The sequence below is a fragment of the Ascaphus truei genome, unplaced genomic scaffold (genome assembly GCF_040206685.1).
Source record: "Ascaphus truei isolate aAscTru1 unplaced genomic scaffold, aAscTru1.hap1 HAP1_SCAFFOLD_3092, whole genome shotgun sequence".
Taxonomy (NCBI): domain Eukaryota; kingdom Metazoa; phylum Chordata; class Amphibia; order Anura; family Ascaphidae; genus Ascaphus; species Ascaphus truei.
The window spans coordinates 12,932-26,020 of record NW_027456063.1 but is presented as its reverse complement, the minus strand read 5'-3'; the positions used below and the strand labels follow the sequence as shown (position 1 = coordinate 26,020).

General features: G+C 58.0%; 1 protein-coding gene across 1 annotated transcript; it reads left to right on the top strand.

Moving 5' to 3' along the window:
* Positions 1 to 123: 123 nt before the first annotated feature.
* LOC142483225 (integrin alpha-L-like) lies at positions 124 to 7,646 on the top strand (the record flags this gene model as incomplete). Its single annotated transcript, XM_075583288.1, has 4 exons — positions 124 to 238; positions 4,309 to 4,439; positions 5,657 to 5,803; positions 7,563 to 7,646. Coding segments are annotated over 4 exons (477 nt in total), but the record flags the coding sequence as incomplete, so codon positions are not given.
* Between the last annotated feature and the right edge of the window lie 5,443 nt (positions 7,647 to 13,089).

The following is a 13,089-nucleotide window of genomic DNA, read 5'->3' as shown; positions in this document are numbered from 1 at the left end:
GATCATCGCGCGGCCTCTGCAGGGTCACCTGTTACATTCTGGCGTGTAATAACCTAGTTGGACACTAGAGGTCGCTATAATAGAGCAAATGCAGAAGGGTATTAAGTGCCCTGTCTCCCCCAGGCGTGCGGCCCCAGCACCCCCCGTGACTGTGATCAGACGCTGTATATGAACGGGGTCTGTTATATTCTCAACGCCAGTCTGTCTGTGTCCAAGAGTTATACCCCGGGGTATCAAGGTGAGGAGAAAGTACCCCACCCCAATCCTTAGATACCTCTCCTCCCCATCCCCCGCTAGCTCTCCCCCCCCAACTCTCACCTACCTCTCCCCCCAGTTACCTCTCGACCCCCCAATCTCAGCTACCTCTCTCCCCATCAACCTTTCCCTCCCATGCTCAACTACCTTTCCACACCCATCACCAACTACCTTCCCCCCTCCCCAACTACCTTCTCCCCCCTCCCCAACTACCTTCTCCCCCCATGCCCAACTACCTTTTCATGCCCATCACCAACTACCTTTCCCCCTCACCCCCCAACTACCTTCCTCCAGCTACCTCTCCCCCCCCCACCCCCCAGCTACCTCTCCCCCCCACCCCCCAGCTACCTCTCCCCCCATCCCCCAGCTACCTCTCCCCCCATCCCCCAGCTACTTCTCCCCCAGCTACCTCTCCCCCTCATCCCCAAACTACCTCTCCCCCATCCCCCAATTACCTTCCCCCAGCTACATCTTCCTCCCATCCCTCGGTAGCTTCTCCCCCCATTCCCCAGCTACCCCTGCCACCCATCCCCCAGCTACCCCTGCCACCCATCCCCCAGCTACCCCTGCCACCCATCCCCCAGCTACCCCTGCCACCCATCCCCCAGCTACCCCTGCCACCCATCCCCCAGCTACCCCTGAGCCCCATCAACAGCTACCCCTGAGCCTCATCCCCCAGCTACCCCTGAGCCTCATCCCCCAGCTACCTCTCCCCCCCATCCCCCAGCTACCTCTCCCCTCCATCCCCCAGCTACTTCTCCCCCAGCCTACCTCTCCCCCCATCCCCAGCTACCTCTCCCTCCCATCCCCCAGCTAACTCTCCATCCCATCCCCCAGCTAACTCTCCCCCCATCCCCCAGCTACCTCTCCCCCCCATCCCCCAGCTACCTCTCCCCCCCCATCCCCCAGCTACCTCTCCCCCATCCCCCAGTTCTCTCCCCCATCCCCCAGCTACCTCTCCCCCCCCCCCCCCCGCACACTGTCAGCTCTCTCTCCCCGCACACTGTCAGCTCTCTCTCCCCGCACACTGTCAGCTCTCTCTCCCCGCACACTGTCAGCTCTCTCTCCCCGCACACTGTCAGCTCTCTCTCCCCGCACACTGTCAGCTCTCTCTCCCCGCACACTGTCAGCTCTCTCTCCCCGCACACTGTCAGCTCTCTCTCCCCGCACACTGTCAGCTCTCTCTCCCCGCACACTGTCAGCTCTCTCTCCCCGCACACTGTCAGCTCTCTCTCCCCGCACACTGTCAGCTCTCTCTCCCCGCACACTGTCAGCTCTCTCTCCCCGCACACTGTCAGCTCTCTCTCCCCGCACACTGTCAGCTCTCTCTCACGCACACTGTCAGCTCTCTCTCCCCGCACACTGTCAGCTCTCTCTCACGCACACTGTCAGCTCTCTCTCCCCGCACACTGTCAGCTCTCTCTCCCCGCACACTGTCAGCTCTCTCTCCCCGCACACTGTCAGCTCTCTCTCCCCGCACACTGTCAGCTCTCTCTCCCCGCACACTGTCAGCTCTCTCTCCCCGCACACTGTCAGCTCTCTCTCCCCGCACACTGTCAGCTCTCTCTCCCCGCACACTGTCAGCTCTCTCTCCCCGCACACTGTCAGCTCTCTCCCCGCACACTGTCAGCTCTCTCCCCGCACACTGTCAGCTCTCTCTCCCCGCACACTGTCAGCTCTCTCTCCCCGCACACTGTCAGCTCTCTCTCCCCGCACACTATCAGCTCTCTCTCCCCCCTGCACACTGTCAGCTCTTTCTCCCCGCACACTGTCAGCTCTCTCTCCCCGCACATTGTCAGCTCTCTCTCCCCCCCCCCGCACACTATCAGCTCTCTCTCCCCCCCGCACACTGTCAGCTCTCTCCCCCCCGCACACTGTCGGCTCTCTCTCCCCGCACACTGTCGGCTCTCTCCCCGCACACTGTCAGCTCTCTCCCCGCACACTGTCAGCTCTCTCTCCCCGCACACTGTCACATCTCTCTCCCCACACACTGTCAGCTCTCTCTCCCCGCACACTGTCAGCTCTCTCTCCCCGCACACTGTCAGCTCTCTCTCCCCGCACACTATCAGCTCTCTCCCCCCCGCACACTGTCAGCTCTCTCCCCGCACACTGTCAGCTCTCTCACCGCACACTGTCAGCTCTCTCCCCGCACACTGTCAGCTCTCTCTCCCTGCACACTGTCACATCTCTCTCCCCGCACACTGTCAGCTCTTTCTCCCCGCACACTGTCAGCTCTCTCCCCGCACACTGTCAGCTCTCTCCCCGCACACTGTCAGCTCTCTCTCCCCGCACACTGTCAGCTCTCTCTCCCCGCACACTGTCAGCTCTCTCTCCCTGCACACTGTCAGCTCTCTCTCCCCGCACACTGTCAGCTCTCTCTCACGCACACTGTCAGCTCTCTCTCCCCGCACACTGTCAGCTCTCTCTCCCTGCACACTGTCAGCTCTCTCTCCCCGCACACTGTCAGCTCTCTCTCCCCGCACACTGTCAGCTCTCTCTCCCCGCACACTGTCAGCTCTCTCTCCCCGCACACTGTCAGCTCTCTCTCCCCGCACACTGTCAGCTCTCTCTCCCCGCACACTGTCAGCTCTCTCTCCCCGCACACTGTCAGCTCTCTCTCCCCGCACACTGTCAGCTCTCTCTCCCCGCACACTGTCAGCTCTCTCCCCGCACACTGTCACATCTCTCTCCCCGCACACTGTCACATCTCTCTCCCCGCACACTGTCACATCTCTCTCCACGCACACTGTCAGCTCTCTCTCCCCGCACACTGTCAGCTCTCTCTCCCCGCACACTGTCAGCTCTCTCTCCCCACACACTGTCAGCTCTCTCTCCCCCCACACACACTGTCAGCTCTTTCTCCCCCGCACACTGTCAGCTCTCTCCCCCCCGCACACTGTCAGCTCTCTCTCCCCGCACACTGTCAGCTCTCTCTCCCCGCACACTATCAGCTCTCTCTCCCCGCACACTATCAGCTCTCTCTCCCCCCCCGCACACTGTCAGCTCTTTCTCCCCGCACACTGTCAGCTCTCTCTCCCCCCCGCACACTATCAGCTCTCTCTCCCCCCGCACACTGTCAGCTCTCTCCCCCCCGCACACTATCAGCTCTCTCCCCCCCGCACACTGTCAGCTCTCTCCCCCCCCGCACACTGTCAGCTCTCTCTCCCCGCACACTGTCAGCTCTCTCCCCGCACACTGTCAGCTCTCTCTCCCCACACACTGTCAACTCTCTCTCCCCGCACACTGTCAGCTCTCTCTCCCCGCACACTGTCACATCTCTCTCCCCGCACACTGTCAGCTCTTTCTCCCCGCACACTGTCAGCTCTCTCTCCCCGCACACTGTCAGCTCTCTCTCCCCGCACACTGTCAGCTCTCTCTCCCCCCCGCACACTGTCAGCTCTCTCTCCCCCCCGCACACTGTCAGCTCTTTCTCCCTGCACACTGTCAGCTCTCTCCCCCCCGCACACTGTCAGCTCTCTCCCCGCACACTGTCAGCTCTCTCTCCCCGCACACTGTCAGCTCTCTCTCCCCGCACACTGTCAGCTCTCTCACCCCGCACACTGTCAGCTCTCTCTCCCCGCACACTGTCAGCTCTCTCTTCCCGCACACTGTCAGCTCTCTCTTCCCGCACACTGTCAGCTCTCCCCCCCCTCCTTGCACACTGGCAGCTCTCCCACCCTTGCACACTGTCAGCTCTCCCCCCCTTGCACACTGTCAGCTCTCCCCCCCCTTGCACACTGTCAGCTCTCCCCCCCTTGCACACTGTCAGCTCTTACCCCCCCCCCCCTCCTTGCACACTGGCAGCTCTCCCACCCTTGCACACTGTCAGCTCTCCCCCCCTTGCACACTGTCAGCTCTCCCCCCCTTGCACACTGTCAGCTCTCCCCCCCTTGCAGACTGTCAGCTCTCCCCCCCCCCCCTTGCACACTGGCAGCTCTCCCACCCTTGCACACTGTCAGCTCTCCCCCCTTGCACACTGTCAGCTCTCCCCCCCTTGCACACTGTCAGCTCTCCCCCCCTTGCACACTGTCAGCTCTCCCCCCCCCCTTGCAGACTGTCAGCATGCAGAGGTGGACCTGTGCTTCCTGTTTGATGGTTCCTCCAGTATGGGGACGCTGGAATTTCGCGCCATCCTGAGCTTCATGAATAACGCCATGCGCAGCCTACAGAACAGCACCGTGCAGGTGAGGGGGGGACGAGGGGCAGCACCGTGCAGGTGAGGGGGGGACGAGGGGCAGCACCGTGCAGGTGAGGGGGGGACGAGGGGCAGCACCGTTCAGGTGAGGGGGGGACGATGGGGAGCACCGTGCAGGTGAGGGGGGGAAGGGGGGCAGCACCGTGCAGGTGAGAGGGGGAAGGGGGGCAGAACTGTGCACGTGAGAGGGACGGGGGCAGAACTGTGCACGTGAGAGGGACGGGGCAGAACTGTGCACGTGAGAGGGACGGGGGCAGAACTGTGCACGTGAGGGGGACGGGGGGCAGCACCGTGCATGTGAGGGGGGCAGGGGGCAGAACCGTGCACGTGAGAGGGGAAAGGGGCAGCACTGTGGAGGTGAGGGGGGGACAGGGGCAGCACCATGCAGGTGATGGGGGGTCAGGGGGCAGAACTGTGCACGTGAGAGGGGGACAGGGGGCAGAACCGTGCACGTGAGAGGGGGACGGGGCAGAACCGTGCACGTGAGAGGGAGACAGGGGGCAGAACTGTGCACGTGAAAAGGGGACGGTAGGCAGAACCGTGCACGTGAAAAGGGGACAGGGGGCAGAACCGTGCACGTGAAAAGGGGACGGGGGGCAGAACCGTGCACGTGAAAAGGGGACGGGGGGCAGAACCGTGCACGTGAAAAGGGGACGGGGGGCAGAACCGTGCACGTGAAAAGGGGACGGGGGGCAGAACCGTGCACGTGAAAAGGGGACGGGGGCAGAACCGTGCACGTGAAAAGGGGACAGGGGGCAGAACCGTGCACGTGAGGGGGAAGGGGGGCAGCACCGTGCACGTTAGGGGTATTGGAGGGGACACTAGTTACATTATGGGACTGGCTGTGGGGTGGAAAGACCTTGGAGAAATGGAGGGACAGCATTGGGGGGTACACCTGAGAGGCAGAAGGTGGGACAGTTAAATTCTGGGGTAGCACATGGAAGTGTGGGGATCAGCAGAACGGGGATACAGAGGGAGGAACCCAGAGGGGTGTCTTGTACCCCTGTGCTCAGTGTCCCCCCCAGAGGGATGTCCCCCCCCCGTGGGATGTCCCCCCCCCGTGGGATGTCCCCCTATTCTCAGTGTCCCCCCCAGAAGCATGTCCCCCATGCTCAGTGTCCCCCCCAGAGGGATGTCTCCCTATTCTCAGTGTCCCCCCCAGAAGGATGTCCCCCCATGCTCAGTGTCCCCCCCTCTCCCCTCCAGTTCGCTGCTGTCCAGTTTTCACATATCATACAGCCGGCGTTTGACTTTGCGCGTTATCAGCGTGGTGCGCGACCCCGACGCCCTCCTGAGGAACGTCACGCACCTAGGAGGACTGACGGACACATACATGAGCATCCAGTACACACTGTGAGTATATGTGAGGGGATCGCGCGTCCCGTGTCACCTCCCCGGGGATCGCGTGTCCCGTGTCACCTCCCCGGGGATCGCGTGTTCCGTGTCACCTCCCCGGAGATTGCGTGTCCCGTGTCACCTCCCAGGGGATTGCGTGTTCCGTGTCACCTCCCCGGGGATCGTGTGTCCCGTGTCACCTCCCCGGGGATCGCGTGTCCGTGTCACCTCCCCGGGGATCGCGTGTCACCTCCCCGGGGATCGCGTGTCCCGTGTCACCTCCCCGGGGATCGCGTGTCCCGTGTCGCCTCCCCGGGGATCGCGTGTCCCGTGTCATCTCCCCGGGGATCGCGTGTCCCGTGTCACCTCCCCGGGGATCGCGTGTCCCGTGTCACCTCCCTGGGGATCGCGTGTCCGTGTCACCTCCCCGGGGATCGCGCGTCCCGTGTCACCTCCCCGGGGATCGCGTGTCCCGTGTCACCTCCCCGGGGATCGCGTGTCCCGTGTCACCTCCCCGGGGATCGCGTGTCCCGTGTCACCTCCCCGGGGATCGCGTGTCCCGTGTCACCTCCCCGGGGATCGCGTGTCCCGTGTCACCTCCCCGGGGATCGCGTGTCCCGTGTCACCTCCCCGGGGATCGCGTGTCCCGTGTCACTGTGGCGAAAATGGGGGTAATCAGCGCATTAATAAAGGCAGTGGGCTCAGCTGGTTACCCCTATTTCGCGTTGGGGATGAAGGGGTTAATTCTATATGCATGGCTGTCCCCATTTTGCAGGCTAATCTCTACCTGCAGTGAAGTGCCTTTCTGTTACTGTTTTAAAATGTACCGGCAGGATGCTATTTTTTTGTCTGCCTGCCTTTGTAAGACAGTAAGGACCAAATGTTATGCATACAGGAGCCCCCTGTTGGGATGAAAGATCCCAGATTCGTAAAGTGTCACTTAATCAGGATGTTTCTGAGTAGCAGATCCTGTTACTCCTCCTGGATATTTCACACCTCGGGACCCAAACTGCAGACATTGCGTCCCCAGAAATGAGTGGCCCCTTTTTACTTAGCAGTGCTACCAAGCTGCTCACTGAGCATGCTCAGAGTTACCTGAGCTGGCTGTAGGATTTGCCCATGTGACCTGGCAGGTTCTGATAGGATCAAGATAATTCGTTGCCAATGGGATGAGGCTAATGTAAACCCCACAGGCCCTTATCCTTAAAAAGGCCTGTACCCCTCATTCCTGTGTTGTTGCTGTAACCTGATTTCTTCAAGTGGATAAGACCTAAGTACAGCGGCTACGATTCCAGAACGCAAGGGGTTAAAAACATCGCAACAAGGAAACTTGCCCTGCTTCAGGATTTCGTTAGCCCTGGGGATCCAGCAAATCCCAGAGAACCAGAAAGGACTTTGCACATTCACAGAAGGATTGGACTGGGGCTATTTATTTGGCAATTTGCAAATGGACTACATTTTAAAGGACAATCTTCTGGTGCTTTGCACCTTTCTGGACATTATCCTTTGTTCCTCTACCCGTGAGTGTAATTATTAAGTTTATTCTGCAGTTGTCGTGTGTTTGCCTATCAAGGGAATAAATCTCAGTTTATTTTGCTCAACCTGTTCTGCTCAATCAGGACCCACGAAATATAAATGTGTTATTAAGCGCGTCTCCCGTGACAGGCGTTTAAAACCCACCGCTGCCACCAGTTTTAAACTGGTGTAACTTCTTGAGAGCCCATACTATGGCCAGACACTCCTTCTCAATAGTGGCATAGGCCACTTCTCTGGGCAGCAAGTTGCGGCTCAGGTACACCACGGGATGCTCACTACCCCCGTCCCCCACCTGGCTGAGCACCGCCCCAATACCGAAGTCTGAGGCATCAGTCTGCTCCAGAAACTTTTTGGAATAATCTGGAGCGGCCAGTATAGGAGCGCCGGCTAGGGCAGTCTTCAAAGCCTGAAATGCATCTTCACAGGCTGGAGACCAGACTACCAGCACAGACTGTCGCTTCTGGGTCAAGTCAGTCAGGGGTTTGGCAATGGCACTATACTGGGGAACAGACTTCCTATAGTAGCCTGCAGTGCCTAGAAACGCCATGCCCTGCTTCTTGGTTTTGGGAGTGGGCCACTGCACTACTGCCTCTACCCTAACTGGTTCTGGCTTGAGGAGCCCTCCACCCACACTATGCCCTAGGTATAAGACTTCAGCCATCCCTACTAAGCACTTGGTGGGTTTTAAGGTGAGACCTGCCTCCCTATTCCTGGCTAGCACCGCAGCTACATGAAGTAAGTGTGATTCCCAGAAGTTACTGAACACAGCAATATCATCCAGATAAGCCCTTGCAAACCCTTGCATGCCCTCTAGCAAACGATTGACCAGGCGTTGGAAGGTAGCCGGTGCATTCTTCATCCCAAATGGCATCACTAAGAACTCATAGAGGCCACTTGGGGTGATGAAAGCCGACTTCTCCCTAGCCTCCTGGGTCAAAGGGATCAGCCAGTACCCTTTACTGTGATCCCTGGTGGTCAGATACCTTGCCCCCGCGAGTTCATCCAGCAACTCATCCATGCGGGGCATGGGGTAGGCATCTGAAACCGTCCCTGCATTGAGCTGCCGGTAGTCCACACAGAACCGGGTGGTCCCATCCTTCTTAGGCACTAGGACTACCAGACAAGCCCAAGGGCTCTGGGATGGTACAATTACCCCTAGGGCCAGCATCTCCTCCACCTCCCTCTCTATACTGCCCTTCACCTCTGCTGACACTCTATAAGCGTGCTTATGCAGAGGTCTCAGATCCCCTGTCAGCACTGGGTGCTCAGTGATGTGTGTCCTCCCTGGCTTGTCTGTGAACAGAGCCCTATACTTCTCTAGCATAGCCCTGGCATCTGCTCTCTGCCTGACACTCAGCTGAGCCCCGATTTCCACCTGCTCTAGGGTACCTCCCTGCCTAGCCTCCCCCAGGAGATCAGGCAGAGCATTGCTCGCCGGATCCCCCATCGGTGGGCTGCAAATGGCCAGCACCGACGCCACACTCGGTGCTATGTACTCCTTCAGCATGTTGATGTGATAGACTTTGGTCCTCCCTGTCTCAGCATCTACCTGTACAACATAGTTGCACTCGTTCATCTTTCGCAGTACCGGATACGGTCCCGACCAGGCAGCCATTAATTTGTTCTCCCGAATGGGCTTGAGAACAAGTACCTGCTGTCCTGGGATGAACTCTCTGCTACGGGCATTCTGGTCATACCATGTCTTCTGCTTGGTCTGAGCAGCCCTAAGGTTGTCCTGTGCCAACCCCATGAGCATCTCTAACCGGTCTCTGAGATCTATCACATACTGAAGCACAGACGCATCAGTATTGGTAGCTTCCCCTTCCCATCCCTCACGGAATAGGTCCAGAGGTCCACGTACCCTGCGACCATATAGCAGCTCAAAGGGAGAAAAGCCGGTATATTCTTGCGGTACCTCTCGGTAGGCAAACAGCAAGTGCTGCAGGTGAATCTCCCAGTCTTTCCCCTCCGCCTCTATAAAGGTCCGAAGCATCTGCTTCAGGGTCCCGTTAAACCTCTCACATAATCCGTTTGTCTGGGGATGGTAAGGGGTAGTGCGCCGGTGCTGTACACCGCATGCATCCCAGAGACAATGTAGCAATTCACTCATGAACTGCGCCCCCTGATCGGTTAGGACCTCGCTAGGGAAACCTACCCTAGTGAAAATGGTGAGCAAAGCCTTAGCATCTATAGTAGCCAGCGCTACAGCCTCAGGGTACCGGGTGGCAAAATCCACCACCGTGAGGATGTAGCGCTTCCCTGTCCAGCTAGGAATCATAAGGGGCCCCACAAGGTCCATTGCTACCCGCTGAAAGGGTTCCCCTATCACCGGTAGCGGTCTCAGGGGGGCCTTCACACGATCACCCGCCTTACCTACTCGCTGGCAGGCATCACAGGAGCGGCAGAAATCTGCCACCTCGCTGGAGGCCCCCGGCCAGTAGTAACGCTGCAAGAGCCGGGCTCTCGTGCGTGTGACCCCCTGATGCCCCGCAAGCGGGATGGAGTGAGCAACCTGTAATAACTGTTGCCTATACCCCGTGGGTACCACTAACTGTCGCTTGCCAGTCCAAACCTTATCTAACCCTGTAGCCCCCTGCTCTCTATACAAAAGCCCGCGGTGCCACAAGTAGTAATCAGATCCCTCACTTGGCTTAGACTCGGACGCCCGAAGTCTCATGCCCTCCAAGGTGGGATCAGATTGCACCGCTTCCCTGAACTGAGTGCCTAATTCTGGCCACCCCCCGGTCATACCTGAGTCAGGGGGACAGGGAACAGGTACAGGGTACAGTAAGTCAGTGTCAGAAGCGGACTGAGTCTGGCTTACCTGTCTGGTCTCCTCAGAGACTGCTGGAACTGTAGGTCCCAAATGCAGGGGGACAGGGGCTGCTGCTGTGATCTTTGCTGCCTGGCTCCTAGTAATCGCTGCAACCGGTGCAGCAGGTGTCAGCTCCGCAGTAAAAACACAGATAACGTGCCCCAGATCATTGCCAAGGAGCACCTCAGCATCCAATCCGGGCAATACCCCCCACCTCCCTCATGCCACGACCCGCCCCCCAGTCCAAAAAGACCCGGGCAACTTGGAGTGACCGCGGTCCTCCGTCTGGCATGGTCACTTGCATCCCGGTGCCCGGGAGCAAATCCTCTGGCCGCACCATATCAGGGCGCACCAGAGTCACGGTGGCACCGGAGTCCAGCAACCCGTCTGCTTGCCGGTCTCCAATGGTCACCCTCCGCAGATGCTTCTGCCTGGCATCGTTGCGTTGCAACCCGATTGGTGCAACCTGATGCCCTCCGCTCTCCACTGCAGGTCCTGAGTTGGCAAGGGTTGGTGCCTCCGTGGTCATCCCTCTGTCGGCTGGCGTCACGGCTGCGCTGGTCCCCTCCAATGGTGCCAGTCGCACACGGGCAACTGGTTTTGCTGCTTGGGAGCGGTGCCCCTGATGGGGTCCTGTGGACCGGTCCCGGTCCGGACAATCAGGTCTAAGGTGCCCGACCTTGTTGCAGGTAAAACACCGCCTCTCATGTTTGAATTCTGCAGCCTTTGGCGCTTTGCTTGCTGCTGCAGCTTTCAGTGTCCATTGAGGGGTAGCTTTAGTTCCCTGGGCGGCTCGGGCCCCTCCTTGGGGAACTGCTGGCTCATCCAAAGCAATCCTGCTGGCCACATACTCGTCGGCCATCCGGGCAGTGTCCTCACAGGTCTTAGGTTTGCGGTCATAGATCCAAGCCCGCACAGTGGGGGGGAACCGCTGCATCCGCTGCTCCTGGAACACCAGGTCCAGTAAGGTATGGTATTTGGTAGCCCCATACCCTGTGACCCACTGGGTTCCATGCCTGACCATTCTGTTGGCATAGTCCGCAAATGATTCCCCGGGTTTTATATCCCCCGTCCGGAACTTGCTCCAGAACCCCTCAGGTGTCAGGGCATACTGGACCAGCAGCTTGCGCTTCACATGCCCATAGTCATCTGCATCCACACCGGGAAGCTCCTGCACAGTTCTTTTGGCTTTGCCGGATAATAGTGGTCGTAGTTTGACCACCCAGTCCCTCCTTGGTATTCGGAACCGGCCGCACTGATTCTCAAAATCATTTAGAAATGAGTCCAGGTCATCCGTGCCATCAACGAACTTGCTAAAACTGTGGTGATCTGGCCGGGAAAGCTCTTGTTCCCCGTTTACAAGGTGGGATTGGGAACCTTTTCCAAGTACTACCGTGAGGAGCTTTAACCGCTGCTCGTAGCTGATTCCCTCTCCCCAGGTGGCGAGCAGTGCGCTGAGTCCAGTGGCCGTCAGTCTGTCGGCCGCAGCCGCGAACCCCTCCGCACTCCCTGGCACCAAGCCACCCACGACCGGGTGGTCAGCATCACTCTCCCCCTGTCCTTGCAGCTCCAAAGTTGGAGGGACCGCCTCAACTCCAGGCTGGGTACCATCCGCTGCAAGTGCAGCTAATTGGGTCGCTCTGCCCTCATATTCTTCTAAATCCTCCTCCAGCTGACTCTTGGAACGACCGTCTGTCGTTAAGCCATATCCCGCACATCTCTCCACAACTTGCTCTCTGTCCCAGGAACGGAACCTCCCTGAGCGCAGACTCATGGTGCCACCGGGTTATGGGTCCAGAGACCAGTGAATTATCTCGTGCTTCTTTGGAAGTGTGTGTAAGTTGCCACTTGTCTGAGGAGCTTGCAATCTACAAGGTCCTCACTATATTACAGAACACTGCAATATAGGCTCAATCAGTATCCCACCGCTGGCACCAGTTTAAACGCCTGTCACGGGAGACGCGCTTAATAACACATTTATATTTTGTGGGTCCTGATTGAGCAGAACAGGTTGAGCAAAATAAACTGAGATTTATTCCCTTGATAGGCAAACACACGACAACTGCAGAATAAACTTAATAATTACACTCACGGGTAGAGAAACAGAGGATAATGTCCAGAAAGGTGCCAAAGCACCAGAAGATTGTCCTTTAAAATGTAGTCCATTTGCAAATTGCCAAATACATAGCCCCAGTCCAATCCTTCTGTGAATGTGCAAAGTCCTTTCTGGTTCTCTGGGATTTGCTGGATCCCCAGGGCTAACGAAATCCTGAAGCAGGGCAAGTTTCCTTGTTGCGATGTTTTTAACCCCTTGCGTTCTGGAATCGTAGCCGCTGTACTTAGGTCTTATCCACTTGAAGAAATCAGGTTACAGCAACAACACAGGAATTAGGGGTACAGGCCTTTTTAAGGATAAGGGCCTGTGGGGTTTACATTAGCCTCATCCCATTGGCAACGAATTATCTTGATCCTATCAGAACCTGCCAGGTCACATGGGCAAATCCTACAGCCAGCTCAGGTAACTCTGAGCATGCTCAGTGAGCAGCTTGGTAGCACTGCTAAGTAAAAAGGGGCCACTCATTTCTGGGGACCCAATGTCTGGAGTTTGGTCCCAAGGTGTGAAATATCCAGGAGGAGTAACAGGATCTGCTACTCAGAAACATCCTGATTAAGTGACACTTTACGAATCTGGGGTCTTTCATCCCAACAGGGGGCTCCTGTATGCATAACATTTGGTCCTTACTGTCTTACAAAGGCAGGCAGACAAAAAAATAGCATCCGGCCTGTACATTTTAAAACAGGAACAGAAAGGCACTTCACTGCAGGTAGAGATTAGCCTGCAAAATGGGGACAGCCATGCATATAGAATTAACCCCTTCATCCCCAACGCGAAATAGGGGTAACCAGCTGAGCCCACTGCCTTTATTAATGCGCTGATTACCCCCATTTTCGC